The sequence below is a fragment of the Bos indicus x Bos taurus genome, chromosome 20, assembly GCF_003369695.1.
Source record: "Bos indicus x Bos taurus breed Angus x Brahman F1 hybrid chromosome 20, Bos_hybrid_MaternalHap_v2.0, whole genome shotgun sequence".
In the NCBI taxonomy this organism is placed as follows: domain Eukaryota; kingdom Metazoa; phylum Chordata; class Mammalia; order Artiodactyla; family Bovidae; genus Bos; species Bos indicus x Bos taurus.
The window spans coordinates 33,460,472-33,485,801 of NC_040095.1; the positions used below are offsets into that span (position 1 = coordinate 33,460,472).

The 25,330-nt window shown below is 39.8% G+C and overlaps 1 protein-coding gene across 4 annotated transcripts in view; it reads left to right on the plus strand.

Moving 5' to 3' along the window:
- The first annotated feature begins 6,243 nt into the window (after positions 1–6,243).
- Positions 6,244–25,330, plus strand: part of PRKAA1 (protein kinase AMP-activated catalytic subunit alpha 1) — a 28,410-nt gene continuing 9,323 nt past the window's right edge. Inside the window, exons 1-6 of one of the 4 annotated variants that reach the window (XM_027519982.1) lie at positions 6,283–6,397; positions 7,602–7,733; positions 16,785–16,926; positions 18,598–18,691; positions 22,719–22,863; positions 25,032–25,119. In XM_027519982.1, coding sequence (XP_027375783.1) covers positions 18,632–18,691; positions 22,719–22,863; positions 25,032–25,119 — 293 coding nt within the window. In that variant the 5' untranslated portion in view covers positions 6,283–6,397; positions 7,602–7,733; positions 16,785–16,926; positions 18,598–18,631. Of the gene's footprint in view, positions 6,398–7,601; positions 7,734–16,784; positions 16,927–18,597; positions 18,692–22,718; positions 22,864–25,031; positions 25,120–25,330 lie in introns of all 4 variants that reach the window. The other 3 variants (XM_027519983.1, XM_027519980.1, XM_027519984.1) reach the window with 3 other exon arrangements.

The window sequence follows — 25,330 nt, forward strand, 5'->3', positions numbered from 1 at the left end:
GGCACAGTTTAGATGACCAGCCTACTCTTCATGCAATGATCCAAGGCCATTATTTCCCTTAACTGATAAGAACAGGGCAACAAACAGTTTGGAGTTACATTGTTTTGGTGAATGACTACTCTTTGTGCCACTGATCATGGACAGATCCACATGCCTGATACTCAGTAAATCAACTGAGCGGTGGGGAGGGTTGACATCTTCTTATTAAAAGTAAGGAACCCATCCAGGACTAAGCAAGCACAGTTACCTAGAGATAGACCGAGGGGGTCCTTGTGAACAGTGCTGATTTTCTCTAGAAAACAGCTCTGGGCCTATTTCAGCACGGGTGATTGAATGTTAAAAATCATCATCATGAGGGGGTTGCAAACATTTTAACCTAAAATATTTCAAACCAGGATTGGGAATCATCTACCCTAGATAAACAGGGGGACAATTATCCACAAACAAATTTTAATCACTGTAATTTCCTGGAGAACGTCTAACTTTATGACTATTTTTTCCCTATTTCTTTCATAGGCTCATATTGCTTCTGGGTCTTATTAAGTATTCATGTTTTCTAAGTAAATGTCCTGTCCTTGGGTCCCTTAACTCCACAATTTGGGGAGATCGCACCCAAATTCCCTGCCCTACTATGCCATTTGTTTGATGAGGACACCCAATCTGTATCTCTAGACTGACCTTTCTTTGGGCTAGTGGACCTGTATTACCAGTATATTTCTGGATACCTTTTGTGACTGTCTCTCAGATGCCTTGATGTTACAGACAGAATTTATTATTTCTGTTGAACCTCCATTCCCCACCCTCCTACAAACCTCTCCAGAAACCTGGGAGGTTAGTGTGGACTCTCTGTATCTTGCTAATTTCATATCTAAATAGGTCTTGAGTTTTTCCTTTACATATATGGTGCCTGTGTCATCATTTCTTCACTAGATGATTGCAAGTCTCTTGTTTTACCACACTTTCGTCTCACTCTTCTGCAATATATCCTCTGTACTAATGGCAGAGTCAAAAACATTTTTTTTCTAACAGTTGATTTTTTTTCTGACTCTAATAACATGCTTGAGGTTTAAATCCAAAACATTATACAAGAGTACTAGGGCAGAGTTTACACTTTGCACCAGACTCTAAGTCACCCAGTTTGCCTTCCCAAAGGCACCCAAAGCTATCAATTCCTTTGGTAAAGAATGTATTTATTTCTCAAATGCATCTACTTTGAGACTTCCTGGTGGTCCAGTGGTTGGGACTTAGCACTTTCATTGCAGGCGGCAGGAGAACTAAGATCCTGAATGGCACGCTGTGCAGCCAAAAATAAATAAAATGTATCTACGTCACATCTTCCCTTGGCTCACCATTGTCTGTAAGAAAATTGTGACATTGAGAAGCACAATCCCTCAGGATTTTGTCCTATTTCTCATTCCTTTTAGCCATTCCCTCTATCAATCTAAATTTTGTCCCCTGTAAACATTTTTCTTCTCTAAAAAGTCTAAGGCTTCCTTCCCTCTGTGATTTTGCATATCCTCTTTCTCCCACCAGGGTTGCCTTCTCCAAGTTCTTTCATCCCTATGCCATCCTTTTTTTTTTTTGAGTACAGAGTACCACCTCTTAATACTTCTCTAAATATATTCAAGTTCAAAAGACTGAACCTCCACAGATAAAGGTTATACCCTCCTCTCATGAAGCCCTTTTAGGACCATATATATGTGTGTGTATATATATATGTGTGTATATATATATATATATATATATATAATTATAGCACCTATCACACTGCTTGGCCATGTTAAAAGCAGTACTGTAGGTTCCTTTGTTTTCTGAGTCCTCAGAGTCAATTTGCATAATACCTAGTTGTTGTTTAACAGATAATGAATATTAGTTACAATGTAACTGCAACTAAGGAAATATTAGGCTGCATTACTAGCACAGTACTTAAAATTTTTAGTTCTGGCCACCATGTATACAGATAGACACTAAGGAAGAGTACTATCTCTCTAACAGTATAGTGTAAAATGTATTAAGAAGAGGTGGAAAGAATACACAGAAGAACTATCCAAAAAAGATCTTCATGACCCAGATAACCATGACTGTGTGATCACTCACCTAGAGCCAGACATCCTGGAATGAGAAGTCAAGTGGGCCTTGCCTTAGGAAGCATCACTATGAACAAAGCTAGTGGAGGTGATGGAATTCCAGTTGAGCTATTTCAAATCCTAAAAGATAATGCAGTGAAAGTGCTGCACTCAATATGCCAGCAAATTTGGAAAACTCAGCAGTGGCCACAGGACTGGAAAAGGTCAGTTTTCATTCCAATCCCAAAGAAAGGCAATGCCAAAGAATGTTCAAACTACCGCACAATTGCACTCATCTCACATGCTAGCAAAGTAATGCTCAAAATTCTCCAAGTCAGGCTTCAACTGTATGTGAACCATGAACTTCCAGATGTTCAAGCTGGTTTTAGAAAAGGCAAAAGAACCATAGATAAAATTGCCAACATCCGCTGGATCATCGAAAAAGCAAAAGAGTTCCAGAAAAACATCTACTTTTGCTTTACTGACTATGCCAAAGCCTTTGCATGGATCACAACAAACTGTGGAAAATTCTTTAAGAGATGGGAATATCAGACTATCTTACCTGCCTCCTGAGTAATCTGTATGCAGGTCAAGAAGCAACAGTTAGAACTGGACATGGAACAACCGACTGGTTCCAAATCAGGAAAGGAGTATGTCAAGGCTGTATATTGTCACCCTGCTTATTTAACTTATATGCAGAGTACATCATGCTAAATACCAGGCTGAATGAAGCACAGCTGGAATAAGATTGCTGGGAGAAATATCAATAACCTCAGATATGCAGATGACACCACCCTTATGGCAGAAAGCGAAGAAGTAAAGAGCCTCTTGATGAAAGTGAAAAAGGAGAATGAAAAATTTGGCTTAAAACTCAACATTCAGAAAACGAAGATCATGGCATTTGGTCCCATCACTTCATGGCAAATAGAATGGGTAAACAATGGAAACAGTGACAGACTTTATTTTTGGGGGGCTCCAAAATCACTGCAGATGGTGACTGTAGTCATGAAATTAAAAGATGCTTGCTCCTTGGAAGAAAAGCTATGACAAACCTAGATAGCATATTAAAAAGCAGAGACATCAATTTGCCAACAAAGGTCTGTCTAGTCAAAGCTATGGTTTTCCAGTAGTCATGTATGGATGTGAGAGTTGGACTATAAAGAAAGCTGAGCAGCAAAGAATTGATGCTTTTGAACTGTGGTGATGGAGAAGACTCTTGAGAGTCCCCTGGACTGCAAGGAGATCCAGCCAGTCCATCCTAAAGGAAATGAGTCCTGAATATTCATTGGAAGGACTGATGCTAAAGGTGAAACTCCAGTACTTTGGCCACCTGACATTAAGAACCAACTCATCTGAAAAGACTCTGATGCTGGTAAAGATGAAAGGTAGGAGGAGAAGGGGATGACAGAGGATGAGATGGTTGGATGGCATCATCAATGCGATGGACATGAGTTTGAGTAGGCTCCAGGACTTTGGTGATGGACGGGGAAGCCTGGCATGCTGCAGTCAATGGGGTGGCAAAGAGTCAGATATGACTGAATGACTGAACTGAACTGAACACTGTAATGGCCTTAAGAAGAAAAGACTAGGAGGATACAGAGCTCCCTTAGAATCTGAAGGACTAAAGAGGAAGCATCTGACAACTAACTAGTGAGTTTTCCCATGAGACCCAAGATTCTCCACCACAGTTCTTCACCATAGTTCACCTTCATCATTGCTGAAATGTATTGTAACTTATTTGCATTAATAGAAGTGGAAGAACTGAAGTTTGAAAACAATTTACTTCCCCCCTCTTCTTAAACTAGGCTGGATTCTAGGTTACTTCTACAAAGTCACTCCTGCCCACTTATATTCCAATATACTTTGTTGAGATAGGGGTACAACTGATGGGTCTGGAAGCTGGGCATAAGTCCCAGTTTACCTTATCTTCACTTCCACCCTGGAAGAAAGATGAGCTTGTGAATATTATTTATTGTGAGGTTGGGAGGATACAGAGAACTGCCCTCCTAGACTATAAGCTAGTCCAGAGTAGGGACCATGACTTTTCATTTTGTGTCTACCCAGTGTCTAGGTGGAAGGAAATGTGACAAAAACTTTTAAAAAGGACTGAAGGAAACAGAAAAACCAAGGGAATAAAGGAAGTTTATTATTTGCTTTCTTAGAAACTGCTGACTTAATTTGGTTTTTAACTCAGATAAGGGGGGAAAATAAAACATCAAGAAAAGCTGTTTAAAGACTGTGGGAGAGTGGATGAGTTCTAAGTTCCTATTCAATTCTTTGATCTATGATTATCAGTTTTATTTACCTAACAATACCTTTAAGTGATTAATGGCATTTAATGAATATGTATTAAATAGAATCATAATCTAAAATAACACCATGGCAGAAATGAACTGATGTTTCTGCTAAAAACTGAACTGATAGTTTTATGAAGACACTGGTAACAGGTTTGCAAAATGCAGCTTCAGACTGCTGCCTTGCTGGATGCTCTGTGGCTTAACTGGCCTGGTACAAGTACCTTGCAATTTTTTTCCTTTCAGAGCAAAAGAAATCACAGAACCTTGCTGGGCTAACTTCTAGACAAGACTCAAATTTAAAGTAATTTATTGGGGGTGGATTAAAGGGTTTTTTTTTTTTTTTTTTTCGTTATTTTGTTTTAGTTTTTTCCTAAGAGAATCCAGAGAGCTATTTCTGTTTTGTAGAGACCACAAAAGCCAGAGCTGCAGAAACTCAAAATTCAAACAGATAAAGGTGAAGAAAGGAGAGAGGAAACATTACAACAACAACCTATGCTTGCCTCCCAGTATGTCAGTAATGAAAGATTTCTTAACTTTTTGGCTCTTCAAATTATACTGCAGTCAATACTACAGTAGGAACTGACTTGTCCAAGATTAGTTGTTAATGTCTTCTGATTATTTGATGTAATTCTAAGCTCAAAGGCTTTTTTGCCTCCTCTGGAGTACCTTGCTTGGAACAAAGCTGTGCTTAATGCACATTACCTTGATTTCATCAAGTATATAAAAACCAGAACAGTTGAGTAACTTTTATTGGGAAGGAAAATAACACTTTTAGTCTTTTTTTTTTTTTACATGATTTTCATGAAGAGGCCAACTCTTTGCCCATTGATACCTGTCCAAATGCTATGACACTGCAAAACTGAGATCACATAAACTGGTTTGTTTGTCCGTTTAATTTTGCCCACGATGCAGGAATATAATTGGGTAACACCCTTAAAATCCTACTGCAAATAAGCATACTTTCTCTACTCCCCCTGTGATATACCATGAACCCATTTGTATAGGCTTTTACTCACTGAAAGTACAATAAATATTTGTCGATTGATTTGGTTGATGCAACTGTAAGCCTTGTTTTCAGTTCAAAGTCTTCATTTTACTGATGATCTAAAAATACTAACTCCTGTACATCTAATGTCTGGATAATGTCCTGCTTCCCGAACACACACCCATTCACCCTTTACCCCAACCCGCTCCTCGCAACGGAGCTTGTTGTGGGGAGGACGTTTCAGGAAGGTATTCAGCAGGAGGAAAGACCGACAGCGCTACAGGAGCTGTCGAGGTGCTCGATAGCAGCTTTCCGGCTCAAAAAAGAGCAGCGCGTGCGGGGGGTGGGGTGCAGAAAGAGGAAACTTCATCAAAGATACAAGTGACAACTCCCAGTGGCGTCTAGCTAGATTCCGATCCGAAGCGGAAAAATGAAAAGGTTAGAAAATACTGGCAAGGTGGTATCTCCAGCCATATTTAAATTCACGCTGTACTAGTAACAAACCACATTATCTGCCTTACCCAAGCAAGCCTATCTTCCCTCTTGGAGTCGGGAGAGGGGCCCCCACGAGTCCGGAGTAATAACTAGGGGAGCCTACTGTCTGCGTAGACTTCGCCAGAGGAAAGGAGCCGAGGGGCTCCGGCCCTCCTCGGCAATCCAGGAAACCCCCTCCCGCGCGCAGGTGGGCGGGCGCCCCTGGCCACGCGGAGGCAGATCGAGGAGAGGGGTACCGGTGGCCCTCCCAGCGACCCCCGCTAGTCCCGCCAGGGGGAGCGTCTGCGCCCGACGGCCGGCGGCTGGGACCCGGCGGGCGGTGCAGGGCGGCGGCTCGGCGGCGCGGCTCCCCTCCCGCGTCCCCACCCCCTCCCCGCCCGCCCCCGGCGCGGCCCTGCCCGCCCCCTCCGCCCCCTCCCGCGGCGCCATGCGCAGACTCAGTTCCTGGAGAAAGATGGCGACAGCCGAGAAGCAGAAACACGACGGGCGGGTGAAGATCGGTCACTACATCCTGGGGGATACGCTGGGGGTCGGGACCTTCGGCAAAGTGAAGGGTGAGGACCCCCGGGGCAAGGCTCGGCCCCCCGCCCAGGATCCAGGAGATTTCCGCCTTTCGCACCTCTTCATCCTCCCCCGCCCCTTGCGTTCCTGGTCTCCCGGGCTCCGCAGCCCCTGTCGTGCTCCGGCGCGAGCACAACCCGAGGCCGCCGCGGGACTGCGGCGCAGCCCCCCGCCCCCTGCCCGCGGCGGGTGGGGGTGAGGTGCGGACTGGTCGCCATGGCGACGGTGCGGCGGCTGGAGGGGCTTGTACGTGAGAGGGGCGGGGATGCGGAGGTGCTAACTTTCCCAGGCCCGACAGTCGCGGGCAGTGCTGAGTGCTCCCTTTGCTGGGTCCGGGCGCTGGGGTCTCGGCGGGGAACCCGGGAGAGGCGGCCTCCTATTCGACCCGGCTGTGGTCCCTCGGATCAGGGCCAGCCCATCGCCTCCCTGGCCGTCCTCGGCATTGTCCGTATTTCTGTCCTCCTTAGGAGACTGTTGGCTTACCTGCCCTAGCTGGCTGACAGGTGTGAAATGTGTACGCCCCCGAAGTAAGGTTGCTTTGGAGGTAGTTTACAGAATTATTAAAAAAAAAAAAAAAGGCCGTCTCGTCGGAAAGGATCACTGATTTTTTTTCGGAGTGGTTAGTGATTATAAATTGGTCCTATATGTATTTGCGATCTATGGTTTATGGTCTGAATGCACACCTGGTGTCCTCAGTGTTTCTTAATTACCAAACCCGGTAGGCAGATTTTTCCTCCGGATAGTGTTTATTCATTGATGCAATTCGCTTCCGTTTATTTTCACAAGATATTTATATTTTAATGAGTAGTTTAATGTTCATCTGAATTTTTTTTTTCTTTTTTGAAGAAAAGTGGAATCGCTTTTTCTTGTGTTTTAGTACAATATTCTGGAAATAACAAACTTGCCCTTCAAGTCACCAATTCTGGCACAAAGAGTTTAATTGCAAATTTTGTGAGGCATAAATATTTTTTCTTTTAAATAGTTGACTCTGCTATTAGGAATGTAGAGGAAGGAAGTATGGAACTGATAAAAATTATTATGCATTGGCTTTGAATAAAGAATAGCCTGTGACTTGCATATAATAAGCTCTTGGTAAATATTTGAAAGAGAAAATAGTTTGTGAAAGTCTGTACAGTGAATTAACTAACCGAGCCTTGCTCTATCAGAGCTAAATAAACATTTTCTGATTTTATCTAGGGATGGAAGAGGAGAGCCCTTCCTTCTCTTGCTCTTCCTGAGTCATAGAACTGGAAAATTGCTGTATAGCCCACAGGGAAGCAACTGCCTAAACCTTCTTAAGAAAATCAGCAAGGCCACCAATGTAAGAAAGTAAGAAGCAAATGCCAGAATAGGGTAATTACAGCTATTAGGGTGGGTTTGTTTTGGGGCCAGTAAGATATTTCTGTGCTTTTGAAGTTACTTATTTTTGACGATGTTGTTTCTTTACTTGTTAGCCATTACAGACTGCTTTCAGTTTGTAAATACTGAAGTATTCACTATTGCCCCCCAAATAGTAATGACAGCTTTGTTGCCTTCACTCCGCCCAGGGTTCTGCTTGGATTAGCATGCTCATTGTTCTCCTAATTCAGACCTGAATAGAGTCAGGTCTCACGTTCTTATGTGCTAGGTGGCTTTTGGCAAGGTAGATGGTAGATAGGAAAGCCAGAGGATATTCCTCATTTCCTGGATTTGATCTGTGTTATGAGAGTGACATGAATCCCTCCAGTGACTGCTATTCCTTAACCTTCACTCCCCACACCTGCCTCTCGAAATAACACATGCTGTCAGAGTCAACCATCTCTCCAAATATAGAAAGGCCAGTGTTAGTCAGAGGATCATAGTTTTCATGGATCGGGTTCCTTTGTTCATAAATACATGAACTGATGGTGGTCAAAGTCTTCAATCACAGCCTTTTTAAAGTTGTTAAAACAGTTGAAATGCTTCCTGCCCCCAAATAATAGAAAATTCAACACAGCCCAGCCAAGAACGTCTTTTCTGTGGTTCTGTGTCCAGGGCGAGGAAGCCCCAGCATCGCCCTCAAGAGTCTTACTGGCTCAGTCAGTCCGTCTGGCCAGGATTTTTATGTGCTAATTGGTTTAGGCTTGTGTTCCTATAGGGCAGATGGCATTACCCTTGAAGGAAGAGCGCCCCCTCTCGGACGTATGGGTGGGAGGGCATCTTCTGAAGTACTTGACTAGTAATGGGGAGATAGGGTAGACACCTGCACAGAAACGGGGTTTTTTTTGGAAGAGAGAAAGGGGGACCTAGATGCTTGGTGAACATGCAGAAATAGCCACTATAGTGATGACATGTTAACTTACAGTAGCCAAGAATTTGACCGGAATTCTTACAAATTATACGATTAGCCACATATTTCAAAGGAGGCAGTTTGGAGGAGATAGAGCTTTTTAGTCATACACACTGGTAAATTTAACATAGAAAGAGAGTCTAATAGAAGATGTGATATCATATCATTCCCAATATGATATAGGAAACTTATTGAGGGGATGGGGAGGACTGCAGATTCATAAGCATTATTTTGTTTCTTGTTAAGGTTTAAAAAATCCTTTGGTAACTTAATGGGAACATTTTGAGGGGAAACTTTAGACAACTAGGGTTAGTTTGGAATTATGCTTGAATTATTGTTTCCAAGATACCTTTTTTCCACCCCCTTGATTGTCGAGGGGTTGGTCTCCACTCCCTTGTGGTTCTACTCCCCTCTCCTCCCAGGAAGAACATTTATAAAAGCATGGATGAATAGAGTTATTATTGCAGTAAATATAAGTGGAAGTTTTTGCTCATTTTCTAAGAGAAGATACTTCTTCAGTAGGATGGGTAATCTTTCCCAAATGAGTTTTTATACATATAATCTGTTTATTAAGTTGATGAGTATTTTATACATGAAACTGAAAGTTTAGGTAAATAGGTGACTTCTTTTTGAAGTTATTAAAAAAAAAGTTATTTAAAAACTTTTAAGTAAAAAAGTCTAGATATGAATTAGAGCTATATATACCAGCATGGATGAATCTCAAGTATATAAGGTTAGGCCACAAAAACAGAAGAAGTTGAAGAATATGTCCAGTCATGTTATTCATATAAAATTTAAAAACATGAAAAAAGACTTATACATTGCTGACAGGAGCACAAATCGGTACCACGTCTACAGAGTATGACAGTATTTATAAAACTAACCCGGCAGTTCAGCTTCTAGGAATTTATCCTGTAGGTATATGGAATAATGAGTTATTCATTGCCATATTGTTTGTCAGTACAAAAGATTGGAAGTAACCTTGCTAGCAGGACAATAGTTAAATTATGGTTTACCCATACAGTGGTATATACCTTGCAAACATTAAGGAAAAATAAAAAAGCAAGACTTCATATAATATAGGGAACAATTTCCAAGGTGTATTTTTAAGAGAGAAAAAAAATAAAGATAATCAACGAAGTGTATAGCATACCTACCATTTGTGGATAAAGAGCAGGGGCAAATTAAAGTATCTGAGTGTAACCATGTGCATCTGTATACAGTGTTTCTTTAAAGACACACATGAAACTGTGTTACAGTAGAAAGTGAATATTACACATGTTCAGGGGAGGGGAACTAGGTTGTAGGAAGACATGTCACTGTATATCTTTTTATATTTTTGAATCTGCATGAATTCATTATGAATTCAAAAGAATATATAGTTTGTGAAAGTAAACATATGAAAAAATTGTTACTATATCATCATATATGTGGGAAAGACAAACCACATTCAAGATAGTGGTAACCTCTAGGGAGAAGGAAAGGAGGAAGGAATCTGGGAGGAGTCAGACTGGGCTTCAGTTGCATCTGTAATGTTTTATTGCTTAAGCGGCTATTGGGTGGAACATGGGTATTTGCTTTGCCTTTTGGGATGCCTAAAATGTTTTGTTAAGAAAAGGTACCTTTCTCAAATTTCCACCTATAGTTTTAAAATTCATCCCTCTCCAGCCAGAATTCAGTTATTTCACTGATACTTTTAGCAGTGAGGGGTTTTTTGTTTTTGTTTTTCAATTTTAGAGTGAAAATGAAATGGTTGGGTGATTAGAATATCTTTAGTAGACATTTCTTTGTGGCAACTCTTTATCAGTGTTTAAAATTCTCTCTTTCAACGTATGATCTTACTTTACTTGAGGATTACATATCTGATTAGAAGAGCATGTTTACAGAGTTCTACAGTTAGACAAAGTTCCTTTTAGAAAGCAGTAACAGGTTGTTAGCTAATGTTAGTTGACTCATCTGTTGCTGTTGTTGTGAGGGAGATATTGTGAATTGTGGTAACCTTTGCTGTGAGTGACTCAGGTCTTCCATGGCAGAAATACCTGTCTTCCATTTCACCCAAAAGCCACATCTTGCTATTACTGTAAAACAGTGACGTCTGAAGAGTAAAGTTTTGAGCTTTGGACCAAGGGAGAAATATTTCAGAAGTGCATATCCTTGACAAAGTCCATGTACTGCACTGATTGACTTATGGAGCAGCAGTTAATTTGGCTGCAACTGAGTTTAGTCACTGGAGAATCTTTAGCTTAGTTTTGAGGAAACAGTTCAGATTTTGATATTGTTGTCAAGGCTTCTTTCCCTTCACAGTGCACACTGATGGTGCTGTACAGTGGATAGGTCCCAGACTTGGAATTCTTCCAACTAGAAGACCTGTTCTGCCTTGATCACTTAATAACTTTACTTCAATGAGTTAATCTCTCAGCGCCTCATATTACCTGCATCATAGGTTTATTGTGAGGCTCAAATGTGATCTTGTGTTTCCTAAGCTATAATAAAATAACTATACTTTCAAAACTATTATGCTACTAAAATTCTAATACTGAACTATGTTGGCAGTGGGTTCAAGGCAAATATCGTTGTTCCTATAAGTAAGGAAAACATAACATATTAATCATATGATGGCTGGAAAATTACCGAGATTTTGCTGGGAAGAAAAAGGGAAAAAAATAATAGGAGATACTGCCTTCTCTTAAAAAGAAAACATTTGGAGTCCTCAGTGTTCAGTTCAGTTCAGTCGCTTAGTCGTGTCCGACTATTTGTGACCTCATGGACTGCAGCATGCCAGGCCTCCCTGTCCATCACCAACTCCCAGAGTTCACCCAAACTCAAGTCCATGAGTCAGTGATGCCATCCAACCATCTTATCCTCTGTTGTCCCCTTCTCCTGCCCTCAGTCTTTCCCAGCATCAGGGTCTTTTCCAATGTGTGAGCTCTTCGCATCAGATGGCCAAAGTATTGGAGTTTCAGCTTCAGCATCTGTCCTTCCAATGAACACCCAGGACTGATCTCCTTTAAGATGGACTGGCTGGATCTCCTTGCAGTCCAAGGGACTCTCAAGAGTCTTCTCCAATACCACAGTTCAAAAGTATCAGTTCTTTGGCACTCAGCTTTCTTTACAGTCCAACTCTCACATCCATACATGACTACTGGAAAAACCATAGCCTTGACTAGATGGACCTTTGTTGACAATGTCTGCTTTTTTTATGCTGTCTAGGTTGGTCATAACTTTCCTTCTAAGGATTAAGTGCCTTTTTATTTCATGGCTGCAGTCACCATCTGCAGTGATTTTGCAGCTGCCGTTTCCACTATTTCCCCATTTATTTGCCATGTAGTGATGGGACCAGATGCCATGATCTTAGTTTTCTGAATGTTGAACTTTAAGCCAGCTTTTTCACTCTTCTCTTTCTCAGTGTTGGGACATTGTTTTCAAACCTTGGAGGAAAAACCTGTATCCAGTTAAGACTGGGAAATACCAGATTAAACACTTGATGGGTTTCTTTCCAGTAGGGCTCTATCGGTGTTACTGTGTTAATATGCATAATAAGTTTCTAAAAAGGAGAGGAGACACCCTTTCCAAGACCACTTGATTTTGAATTCTTTTCCCATGAAGAGTCTCCAGTCCTAGTGTTTTGTAAAGCATACTTTAGAAAATTTATTCTAATAATTTTAGTTTTATGATTTTTCTAGCCCATTGAAAATTAGAATTCTTGAAATTAGAACATTGGAGAAGAGGCTGTGAATTGACTCCTGATAGACCGTGAAGGATGAAACACAACTTCAAAAAGTAGAAAACCCTAGGATCTGGCCCATAATAGCCTGGGAGCAAGAAGTGCTATCTAGAGAAGTAACTCCCATGATGTCCCTGTGGTCCCTGTCATCATGTGTTCCATTTAAGAATGCGTGGACACATGTAGTACAGTTCAGAAAAATCTGTTTTCAAAAAAGATTACCCTTGTTAACTTGTTGATTTCGATGTGACTATCATAAACCTAGGGATTCCCACGTGGCTTGTGGTAGAGAATCTGCCTGAAATGCAGGAGACTCAGGGAATGCGGGTTTGATCCCTGGGTTGAGAAGATCCCTTAGAGGAGGAAATGGCAACCCACTCCATTTCTTGCCTAGAGAATCCTCATGGACAGAGGAGTCTGGTGGGCTACAGTCCGTGGGGTTGCAAAGAGTTGGGCACGACTGAGCGACTAAACACAACAGAGCACACGTCCTAAGCCTGTCAGTTTCTTAGGGCTGTGGTAACAGTACCACAAAGCTGGGTGACTTAAAACAAGTTATTTTGGAGTTCTGGAGACCAGAAGTCCCGAAAGCAAGGGTTTAGTAGAGTTGCACTCCCTCTGAACGCTTTAGGGGAGAATCTTTCTTCCTCTTCCAGCCTCTGGTGACTCCTGGTGTTCCTTGGCATGTAGAAGCAAAACTCCAGTCTCTGCCTGTCTTCACGTGGTCACCTCTATGTGTGCGTGCCTGTGTTCTCTCCTTTTCTTATAAGGACACCAGTTATTAGATATAGAGCCCACCCTAAATCTAGGATGATTTTATCCTGAGATCCTTAACTAACTATGCCCCCCAAAACCCTGATTTCAAATAATATCCCATTCTGTGGTGATGGTAGATGTGAATTTGTGGGGAAGAGGGGACACTCTTCAACCCAGTACACTTGCATTATATTTTATGTGCTTTTATTTATTTATTTGGCTGCAGTGCATTGCTCTCAGGATCTTAATTCCCTGACCAGGGATCAAACCCAGGCCCAGCAGTGAAAGCCCTGAGTCCTAACAATTGGATCGCCAGGGAATTCCCTATGTGCTTAGTTTTATGCTCTTCATTTTTGTCTTATGATGCAGTCACCCCTCAGAATACTGGAGGGGTTGTTTCTAGGAGCCCCCAAGGATACCAAAAGCCCCAGATGTTCAAGTCCTTTTTATTAAGTGACATAGTATAGTGGGCCCTCTATACCCTTGGGTTCTACATCTAGGGATAAGAGGGCTAAATGTTTATCTGCTGAAAAAAATTATAGTATTAGTGGACTCTTGCAGTTCAAACCCGAGTTGTTCAAGGATCAGTTGTAGATTTTTGAGTAACTTTTAAACAGATTTAATAGAATGAATAAAATGTCTTTTTTGGTCTCTTGTTATAAAACATTAAAATTGATAAGAAGCAGGTTTTTACTGCATGTGCATGTATTCTTAGTTGCTCTGCTGCTGCTGCTAAGTCGCTTCAGTTGTGTCCGACCTGAACCCTGTGCAACCCCAGAGACAGCAGCCCACCAGGCTCCCCCGTCCCTGGGATTCTCTAGGCAAGAACACTGGAGTGGGTTGCCATTTCCTTCTCCAGTGCATGAAAGTGAAAAGTGAAAGTGAAGTCACTCAGTCTTGTCCGACTCTTAGCGACCCCATGGACTGCAGCCCACCAGGTCCTCCGTCCATGGGATTTTCCTCAGTGGTGTCCAATTCTTTGTGACCCCATGGACTGTATCCTGTCAGGCTCCTCTGTCCAAGGAATTTACCAGGCAAGAATACTGGAGTGGATTGCCAGTTTTCTACTTGAGGGGATCTTCCTAACCCAGGGATTGAACTTGCGTCTCCTGCATTAACAGACAGATTTTCTTTTTTTTTTTTTACGTCTGAGCCACCTGGGAAGCCTATTAGAGTGGATTTATTTTCTCATACAGGAGAAAGGTCATAGTAGCAAGTGCCTGGCACATAGTGGGTGCAGGTACTCAATAACTATTTCTTAAATAAATGAATGAAGTTTTAGAGTAAGTCTTATTAGTTTGGAGAATTCAATCTGTTATTCTTTTCAAAATTATAAGACTGTGAATCAAGGGTTCCTCTTACATGTTCAACTTCTATATCTTTTATTAAAAGGATATTTATTTAGTATTATTATATATGTAATATTCTTTTGAAGATCATCTTTTAAAAAATAATCACATTTCACATACCATTTTTGGAAAAAGGACAAGTTTTTGAGACAGACATTTTTGTTTTGTCAGTCACTAGCTATGTAACTTTGGGCAAGTTATTTCATCTTGGTTATTTCATCTTCCTGTACTTCAGTTACTTGTAAAGTGTTGCTAATATTGCTAGTCTTCCAGGCTTGGGAGAGTTAGAGGCAGTATGTTTGGCTATAAAGTGGGTATGTCATGAATATTAACTACTGAGTTGTATACCTTAATTATGTTATGTATTATAAACCAATTAGATTTATATGTTTAAAAAAATAGTAATCATTTAAAAAATCTGATTTCAAATTAAGTCAGATAAACCTATTTTTACCTCTGTGCTCTTCTGTGACTGAATAAATGTTTCTATAGTTTTTGGGTAGTAAGTGAAATCTTACTTTGTGTATATACATCTAGCAATATCATGTTGAAAATTAACCAAAGTCAGGAATTGGGTTGAACTTTGGAAGCTAGGAATCTCTGGTGTTGGCGGGAGCGGGGGATGGAGCAGGTTAGTAAGATTGAAGCTTATGGGGATAGAAGCCAGGTGCATAGAAATTACAGCTATTTGGAAAAAAAAATGAAAGTGTTAGTTGCTCAATTGTGTCCGACTCTGTGACCCTGTGGACTGTAGCCTGCCAGGCTCCTCTGTCCATGGAATTCTCCAGGCAAGAATACCAGAGTGGGGAGCAATTCCCTTCTCCAGGGGATCTTCCTGATCCCACCCAGCGATCGAACCCCAGTCTCCTGCATTGCAGGCAGATGTCTGAGCCAGCAGGGAAGCTATTGTTTAGTACTTACTGTGGACCTGGAAAAAGGCATGGCACTGAATCTAACTATAAAAAGGACAAATCAAAAAGCTGAGATAAAATTGGCTATACAGGATTAATCAGAAATTTTAGGACTGATTAGCTAGGAACAGGGGAGACATTTGGGAGCAATGGAAAATAAATAACCTTAAATAGTAATAGTCATCGTTTTTTCATGAAGAAATTACTGTGCTGGGCATGATGGAAAGTGTTTTACAAGCCCTACTTCATGTCACCCTATGGGGTATGTAGTATTGTTATTTTGACTACAAAGTTGAAATAATTTAACTTGTTCAAGTCAAAGTTTAGTAACTAGAGAGCTTTCCACACAGCTGTTGCTTCAGACTTTGCTTCCTTAACTTCCTGGGAGTCATTTTCTTTTTCTCCTATATTGGACCCCTTCTTTACTGAATACCATCTTGGCTTACTTCTTGATTTTGTTGGAATATAAATTCTCCACTAGACCCTTAGAAAAGACTTTGCCACTATTAAAAAATGTCTAAATTCTGTTATAACCATTGATTATCTGGGTATAACATTCAAAATGGAAAGGTAATCACTTAAATTTTTTTCTTATTTAAAAAAATAGAAACTACATGCTCATGAACCAAAATTTAAAAGGTTCAAGGGCTTATAGAGAAAGTGTGTCTTTAACATGAGGGAGGTTTTTGGAATGAGGAAACTGTTCTGTATCTGATTATAACAGTGATGACACCAATTTCCACGTGTTAAAATCCATAGAACTGCACACCAAGAGAGAAAAGCTCAATTTGTATGTATGACAGATTAAAAACTAAAAAGTAAATTAAGAGAATTTAAAAGTATAAAAAGGTAGAGAACAATAAAGAAGTTGCTTTCTTTCTCTCTGGCTTAGCCCTCCAACTTTCTTTTCTGGAAAAAACCACAGTAGTTTCTTATGTGTCTTCCCACTTGAAAGTGAAAGTATTAGTTATTCAGTCATGTCTGACTCTTTGCAACCCCATGGACTCTAACCTGCCAAACTCCTCTGACTATGGACTTCTCCAGGCAAGAATTCTGGAGTGGGTAGCCATTGCCTTCTCCAGGGGATCTTCCCAACCCAGGGATTGAGCCTGAGTCTCCTATACTGTGGGCAGATTCTTTACTATCTGAGCCACAAGGGAAGCCCATACTTAATCACTCTTAAACACTCAGGGGTAAATCAGGCAGAACTGGAAGGAACTTGGACTTGATTAAGTATTTTTGGAGAATGCTAAGATTTCTACTCTTAGAATAGTTCTAAATATGTTATTAACCAAACCTGGCACTAATTTATTAAAATTATTTCTCCTACAGTTGGCAAACATGAATTGACTGGGCATAAAGTTGCTGTGAAGATACTGAATCGGCAGAAGATTCGAAGCCTTGATGTAGTAGGAAAAATCCGCAGAGAAATTCAGAACCTCAAGCTTTTCAGGCATCCTCATATAATTAAACTGTAAGATCTGATTATATTAAATATAGTCATATCATGTTTTCATCATTTTTGTTATCCTACTTAATCTGACAAGTGAGAAAGCTGAGTGACATTTCATTTTATTCCTGAGAGTTTTAGAAGTTCTTCCTATTCATGTATTTATCTAACCCCACTCATGGTCACTTAAGCCTGAGTCCACATTTAGCCCTTGTGTTTATCAGCTGCTATATTTCTTATTTTCTGAGCTGATGCCCTTTTGATAGATGACTTTCAGTGCCCCCCTACTGCTATAGAACCAACAATGATTCACAAAACAAAAACTCCTGACCTCCAAATTTCCACGTGGTATCAGTTAGCCTCATCGAGACAACACAGTAGAAATTGTCCCTCACTCCCCTACACTGGTTCTATCTGATAAAACAAGTAATAAATAGAACTTTAGAAATCCAGATTTCAAAAGGCAGTAGTATTTCTGTTGTTTTACAGTTGCCAGTTGTAGGGTCTACAGATAACTTATTTACTGCTTGGCTTTATTATGCAGACTGTAAATTAAAACCGTTTAGGTTTTTGTATTGAACTGGCTGACTCAAAATTTGTTTCACTCTCACCTCTTCTAATCTGTTGAAGTGCCATGGTTTTAAATACCATTTTTGTGCCGACAGCCCTTAAGTATACGTGTCCTGCTTTGAAACCCATTCCTGGATGGCAGACTCCTATTCCCGCTATATTTTACATCTCCATTTGGGTGCCCACGAGGCACGTGAAACTCGGTATGGGTAAACCTGAACTCTTTATTACCCTCTCACACTTGGTCTTCCACAGTTTTTACCATCTCAGGTGATAATCTGGTTCCTGAGGGCAGAAACTTAGGAACTATCCTTAACTTTACTATTTCTCTCACTTCCCAACCTCCATTCCATCTCTTCCTGCAAAAGTATATCTAGGATCTGATTCCAGTTCCTTCATTGTCATCAACCCGGTGTGGGCCCCCTTCATTTCTCTCATGGACTATTGCAATAGCCACCTGCTTCTACCCTACTGCCCAGTCAGTTCTTCACATTGCCACCATCAGTCAAAGTTATTACCCTTTTAATCGGCCAGGCCACATGACTGCTTTGCTTAAAACCTTCATTAGCTGTCTCTCTGCCAGAGAATAAAAGCCACAGCCTCATCATGGCTTTGTAAGGTTCTGTGTCCTCTGGTACCAGTTGCCTCTTTGACCCCACATCCTGTTTTCTCTCTCCCAGCTTACTCAGCTCTAGCCTTCCTACTATTGCTCAGACATGCCAGGCAGGCTTCCCCCTGCGGGCCTTTGCACTTGCTCTTCCCTCTGCCTGGTTCACCTTCTTGGTAATGGCATGGTTTGTTCCCTGATTTGCATTAGGCTCTGTTACATGTTACTTTATCAGAGAGGCCTTCCTTGAACACCCTGTATGAAAGATTTCCTTCCCTTAGTTTGCTTTATTTCTCTTCATAGCATGTTCCACCACCTGAGATATTGCTTTTTTATTTAGTGTCTGTTTCCTGGCTCCTGGAAAATAAACTCCGTGAGTGCAGAGAATCTGTTTTGTTCACTGCAGTTTTCCCAGCCTCTAGCACAGTGCCTGGTGTATTATAGGCACTTAGTAGATATTTATTGAGTGAATGAATATACATGTTTTAATACTGGTAGATAATGTTTTCTCTCACCAGGTACCAGGTCATCAGTACACCATCTGATATTTTCATGGTGATGGAATATGTCTCAGGAGGAGAGCTATTTGATTATATCTGTAAAAATGGAAGGGTAAGCAGTTCTGATTTAATCCTGTATATATTTTGTAACTCCCCTTATCCTTTATGAGCATCAGAATATTAGAAAGCAATTCTGTTAAGAGTTCTATTTAATAACCAGTCCCCTTAGTCACATATTTGCTTAGAATCATAGACTTGTTAGAGCTAGATCTTAAAGATTATATCCTTAGCCTACTTACACAGATATGGAAACTGAGACTCAACGGATTTTTTTTTTTTTTTTGCTCAAGGTCACTTGATTTATCAGTGATAGGATTAGATTGAGACCCTAGAACTCAGGATCTTCAGACTTAGCTTCTGGGGCATATGAATACTTGTAATATATATCTTAAAGTATGTATTTAATCCTTAAAAAACATATTATTTAATACTTAGAAATCTGGGCCTTGCTAGTCAACCCCTGCTGCTGCTGCTAAGTCGCTTCAGTCGTGTCCAACTCTGTGCGACCCCAGAGATGGCAGCCCACCAGGCTCCTCTGTCCCTGGGATTCTCCAGGCAAGAACACTGGAGTGGGTTGCCATTTCCTTCTCCAACAGTCAACCCCTAGCCACATTTAAATTGCATTCATTTTTGGTTTCAGAAATCTGATGTACCTGGAGTAGAAAGAACAGGCTCCATGAAGGAGGTAGGAATTAGACTTAAAGAATTTAGAATTGGAAGGAATTTTAGAAGACATTTTGAACAGTATCTTAAGTTACAGATACAAAAACAGAACATTGCCCCTACTGTACTTTTTCTCATACCCAGAGTATGTGGTATGCAAAAACCTCTTTTGGAGGAGCCTCATCAAGCACTAAGAAGCCAATTGTTTTCCCTCCCAATCTAAAGTTCTTTATATCATTCATTCATTTGTTCTGCGTAGTATATCTGTTCACTTTCATCAAAATCAAAATCATTAACAAAGTTAATTTTTATTTTACCATTTCTTGACATGATTCATTTCAATTTCAGCTCTTTCACTTGTCTTTTTCACCCCCTGCTTCCTCTACCAACCCCCTGCCCCCATCCCTGGCACCAATGTTCTGCCTAAAAAATGGGAAAAGACACAAGTTGAATTGGTGTCTTGCCTTCTTATCTTTTCCATTTTTCATGTCCTGATCATTTTGTTTTACATTATGGAAATTGTGCTCAATTTTACCCATTGCATATTAAAATTCCAGCTGTCATTTTTTCTTTCTTTCTTGTTTTCTGAAGTCATCTTTCTTTAAATAGCCTATTTTTTTGTTCCACAAAGATAATAAACATCTGTTTGAGGATGCCAATTTCTTTAAAATTTTTTTTCTTTTCTTTCCTTCATTGCTTCTGTACCTTCTGTGTTCCCTGCTTTTTTCTGTTCATTTTATTGGTGTTTGTCTTTTGTGCATGACCCTTGCTTAGATATCTGGTGATTGTGGGTTGTCCACTCATATTTGAGAGTGAAATTCTAAATGCCAAGGTCAGGAGGATGGAATTTATTAATTGATGGACCTTCCCATTGGTTGAATGGGTAGGGACCTGTCTGTTTACTAGGGAACACCAAATGTCAATAATAAACAATATTTTTTCCTTGCTGAGATAGTTGCTCCAGAAGAAACCTTCCAGTTTCCTTGAGGGTGTGAGCTTAGCTGCCAGTGCTTTGTGAGCTAAATGGAGAAAGGTCCAGAAGGCTCACTGATTCCTATGCTGACTTTCATTTAAGCCCTATGTTCTCCATGTGGTGCCTCATTCCTGCTCTAGTGTCCTTGAGGAACAGGGCTGGTTTAGCCTTCAGTTCAGTTGAGTTCAGTTCACTCGCTCAGTCGTGTCCGACTCTGCGACCCCATGAATCGCAGCATGCCAGGCCTCCCTGTCCATCACCAACTCCCGGAGTTCACTCAAACTCATGTCCATTGAGGCGATGATGCCATCCAGTCATCTCATCCTCTGTCGTCCCCTTCTCCTCCTGTGCCCAATCCCTCTGAGCATCAGAGTCTTTTCCAATGAGTCAACTCTTCGCATGAGGTGGCCAAAGTATTGGAGTTTCAGCTTTAGCATCAGTCCTTCCAAAGAATACCCAGGATTGATCTCCTTTAGAATGGACTGGTTGGATCTCCTTGCAGTCCAAGGGACTCTCAAGAGTCTTCTCCAACACCACAGTTCAAAAGCATCCATTCTTCGGCACTCAGCTTTCCTTACTAAAGAGTAAATCATGGCTTTTATTCCTCAGTAAGGGTGGTGAGCTTAAAACTTCTTTCTTCAATCAGCTGTCCTGTTTCCAGTCCATTTCTCACTTCTACCATCAGAAATTCCCAACACTTCCAATATCTAAGCCCTTCAAGAAGTCTGTGTGCAGATGAGTTTATCATTGAGTTCCACCTCTAGAGGCTTGGGTTCCAGCTTTCTGTGGTTAGCCAAGTCTTTATCACTGTTCACGTACCCTTTTGCTTAGTGACTCCCCTCAATTACTGCCATCTCTTCTCTTGCTCTTTTGTCTTTATATGCTGTCATCTTAGTGATGTTCCATCTTCCATGTTTAAATATGCTTTCACTTTTCTAGTCTTTCTTTATAGACTTCCCCTCCTTGATCCTTTGTACTGTATTAATATAGTATCGAATATAATTTTCATTTTTGTAGCCTAACTAGTTATTTTACTGCTTGTATTTTGTTCACTCAGTTAATTTTCTTCTCTTTCACATTTAGAACACATTGTTCTTTTCATTTAGTATATTTATATATGGAGTTGTATTAGAAAATGAACTTATATTTCTTCTAGAAGTAAATTAGATTGCTAATCATTATTACCTGCTCTTGAGGAAGGGTATCTCTTATCTCTTTGATAGTTTTGGTTTTGTTTTCAAAAGAATTTACTGGTTCATCTTCCAGATTATCTATTACCATTTAAGGTATAGGAACCTGGTTTTAGAATGCTAATTTGTGACCTGTGTTAAAGAACTGCATGTTAGCGTCCTTTATCTAGAGGATTAATAGCTTATTTATTAAATATGACTTCTTGGGAGCAGGCATATCCAAGTAATGGTTTTCACTTATGGAAAAAAATCATAAAATAAGAAAATGTGGATAAATGGAAAGAGAAGTTTTTAAAAAATGTTTTTAAAAAATATTTTTAAAAATGTAGTACAGCATAAGATATAATTTTTTCAGTAAGCAGAGTAAAGATAAATGCTATTATATTTTATAAAGACTTCCCTGCTGGGAATCTGCCTACGATGTAGGAGACCTGGGTTTGATCCCTGGGTTGGGAGGATGTCCTAGAGAGGGAACAGCTACCCGCTCCACTATTCTGGCCTGGAGAATTCCAGGGACTGTATATAGTCCATGGGGTCGCAAAGAGTCAGACACTGAGCAACCTTCACTTTCACTCTATTTTATAAAACAAACGAATTAGGGTTTTTCTTTTTTTTTTTAATTAAAACACCTTTTATTTCAGAAGCTAGGATAACATGGTTGCTTGCTAATTCATCAACGATGCTTAAATGTTGCTTTCTCATATGGTTCAAACCAGTATTCCCCACCCCAACATAATTCTCTGTGCCTTTGTCCTGCTTTGTTTTTCTCCAGAACACTCTTATTCTTTTTATTTATGTGTCTGTTGTCTTTAACTAGATTAGGGCCTCTTTTTATCATTGCTATATCACGAGTGTCTAAAACAGTGCATGGCACATTGAAGGTATTCAATAAATATTTGTTAAAAGAATCAAAGAGTAAGTATTTGTAATTTATAGGAGAAAACATGCCTAGTTTCAAGTAAAAATTGAAATTATTCGAAATAGCACATGATATTTAGATGAGAACAAGCTATTAGAGTATAGTCATGAGAGTGATAATATGAGAAAATTGAGTTACCGATTTGAGTTCTAAGATCCTCCTAGCATTTCTGTTTTGTGCGGTCTGTACCACCTCCCCATTTGAAAAGCATCTCATGAGTGAGGTTCATTTGGAAGGCTCTTGCATTTTCACAGTTTTATAGGCTAGAGAATTATAGATAGACTACTTTCTTTTGAAAGATACACCTTTAAGTTGCCTCTCTGCTTTTTCTTAGCTGGATGAAAAAGAAAGTCGACGACTGTTCCAACAAATCCTTTCTGGTGTGGATTACTGTCACAGGCATATGGTGGTCCACAGAGATTTGAAACCTGAAAACGTCCTGCTTGATGCACACATGAATGCAAAGATAGCTGATTTTGGTAAGGAGATTTTTATAGTTTCATATATTCATTTAACAAACATCAGTAGGTTTCTTCAGGTAACTTGCATATAATCAACTGAATATCCCAAAGTAGTATATCCTCACTATTAGTCTAGGAGCATACGAAAAGGAGTAAAAATAAGGAATTCTCTTTTCATAGCTTTATGTCTTTAAAACTGACTTTTATTACATTAGGCAGACAAACAATTTAAATTCGCAGCATTAGCGACATCATCTGAAAAAAGACCATTATTTGTGAAGGAGAAGTTAGCAACCTATTTCCATGTGTTCTTTTGATCAACTATGGAGCAAGAGGAAAGAGACTGGGATGAAGTTACTCGGACTTTGAAAGTCAGAAGGCAAACTATGTGAACAAAATTATTTTTAAAAAATGAAAGTAAAGTATTTAAATAATAGAAAAGCATAATTTCAGCTTGAGGAAAATGTAATAAATTTGTTTTCCTATATAAATTGCCATTGACATTAAACCTAAGATAAAAATGAATCTCTGCAACTCTCTCTTGCTTAGTTTCAGTTCAGATCAGAGGAGATGCTTATAAATTTTATTTTCTTCAGTTTTGTATATATGATCTATTTTAGAGATTCACTAAATAGTTCCCAACAGCTCTGAGCTACTGAGATTTTTTTAAATAACTGACTAAATTATTTGACTTCCTTATTCTTTAGTTGTCATTATTTTTATTCATTGTATTTTTGAGGAAGCAGAGTTTTCTTTTTTTGGCTGCACCTGTGATTTCCAAAATCACTGCAGATGGTGATTGCAGCCATGAAATTAAAAGACGCTTACTCCTTGGAAGGAAAGTTATGACCAACCTAGACAGCATATTAAAAAAGCAGAGACATTACTTTGCCAGCAAAGGTCCATCTAGTCAAGGCTATGGTTTTTCCAGTGGTCATGTATGGATGTGAAAGTTGGACTATAAAGAAAGCTGAGCGCCGAAGAATTGATGCTTTTGAACTGTGGTGTTGGAGAACACTCTTGAGAGTCCCTTGGACTGCAAGGAGATCCAACCAGTCCATCCTAAAGGAAATAAGTCCTGGGTATTCATTGGAAGGACTGATGTTGAAGCTGAAACTCCAGTATTTTGGCCACCTAATGTGAAGAGCTGACTCATTTGAAAAGACCCTGATGTTGGGAAAGATTGAAGGCAGGAGGAGAAGGGGATGATAGAGGATGAGATGGTTAGATGGCATCACTGACTCAATGGACATGAGTTTGAGTAAACTCTGGGAGTTGGTGATGGAGAGAGGCCTGGTGTGCTGTGGTTCATGGGGTCGCAAAGAGTCGGACACGACTGAGCGACTGAACTGAGCTGAACTGAACTGTGATTTGTGGGATCTTAGTTTCCTGACCAGGAATTGAACCTGAGCCATAGCAGTGAAAGCACTGAGTCTTAACTACTGGACTGCCAGGGAATTCCTGAGTTTTTTATTTTTGTAGTAGAACTATGAAGGAACTTGGATATTAAAAATTACTTTTTTTTTTTTTTTTAAGAATCAGATCAGGGGTTAATAGAAACTTTGAATTTTAATTCCAGTCTACATTTTTTCCTAGTAATTTCTTTATTAATAAAACATGTCATTTTTTAAAAATGTTTTTTATTTTATATTAGAGTATAGCTAATTGACAATATTGTGATAGTTTCAAGTGGACAGCAAAGGGACTCAGCCACACATATACATGTATCCATTCTACCCCAAACTCCCTTCTCATCCAGCTACTTCCCTGTGCTGCAGTAGGATCTGTTGGTTATCCATTATAAATATAGCAAGAGCATACATGTCGCTCTCAAACTCCCTATCTCTTCCCGCTGTTCTACCCCACCTGGCAACCATAAGTTTGTTGTCTAAGTCTGTGAATCTTAAACTTGCCCAGTTTATTCTAATAAGCAAAATCACTAATAGCTTAATATGTATTCACTGAACTCCTGACCTTGCACTAACTTAACTGTTGAAACAGGTTACAAGTTTTATGGCATAAAGGCAAAATATTTGGGAACAATAAAGGATGTAGGATTCTGTTGAAAAAAAGAACAAAATGATGATTTATCACTTTAATGCAAACTCAGTTTTATTGTTTAATGGAATTTTGTTTTTATTTTTGTCCTTGGGAAATCTTGAGCGGTGAATTTTGTGCATTTTCAGGTCTTTCAAACATGATGTCAGATGGTGAATTTTTAAGAACAAGTTGTGGCTCACCCAACTATGCTGCACCAGAAGTAATTTCAGGAAGGTAGTGTTTGACACCTCCTCCCTGCCCAGTATATTTGTAATCATATTTTTCTCCTAGACTTCGTTAGTCTATAGTATAATACTCAATTCTAGTGAAAGAAATTTAAAGCTTATTCTTTTCTCATCCAAAAAGTGTTCTATTATAAGAATAAAACATTATAAGTGAATAAGGATTAAGAACTCCATTTATAAAGGGGGATATTGGTTTGCAA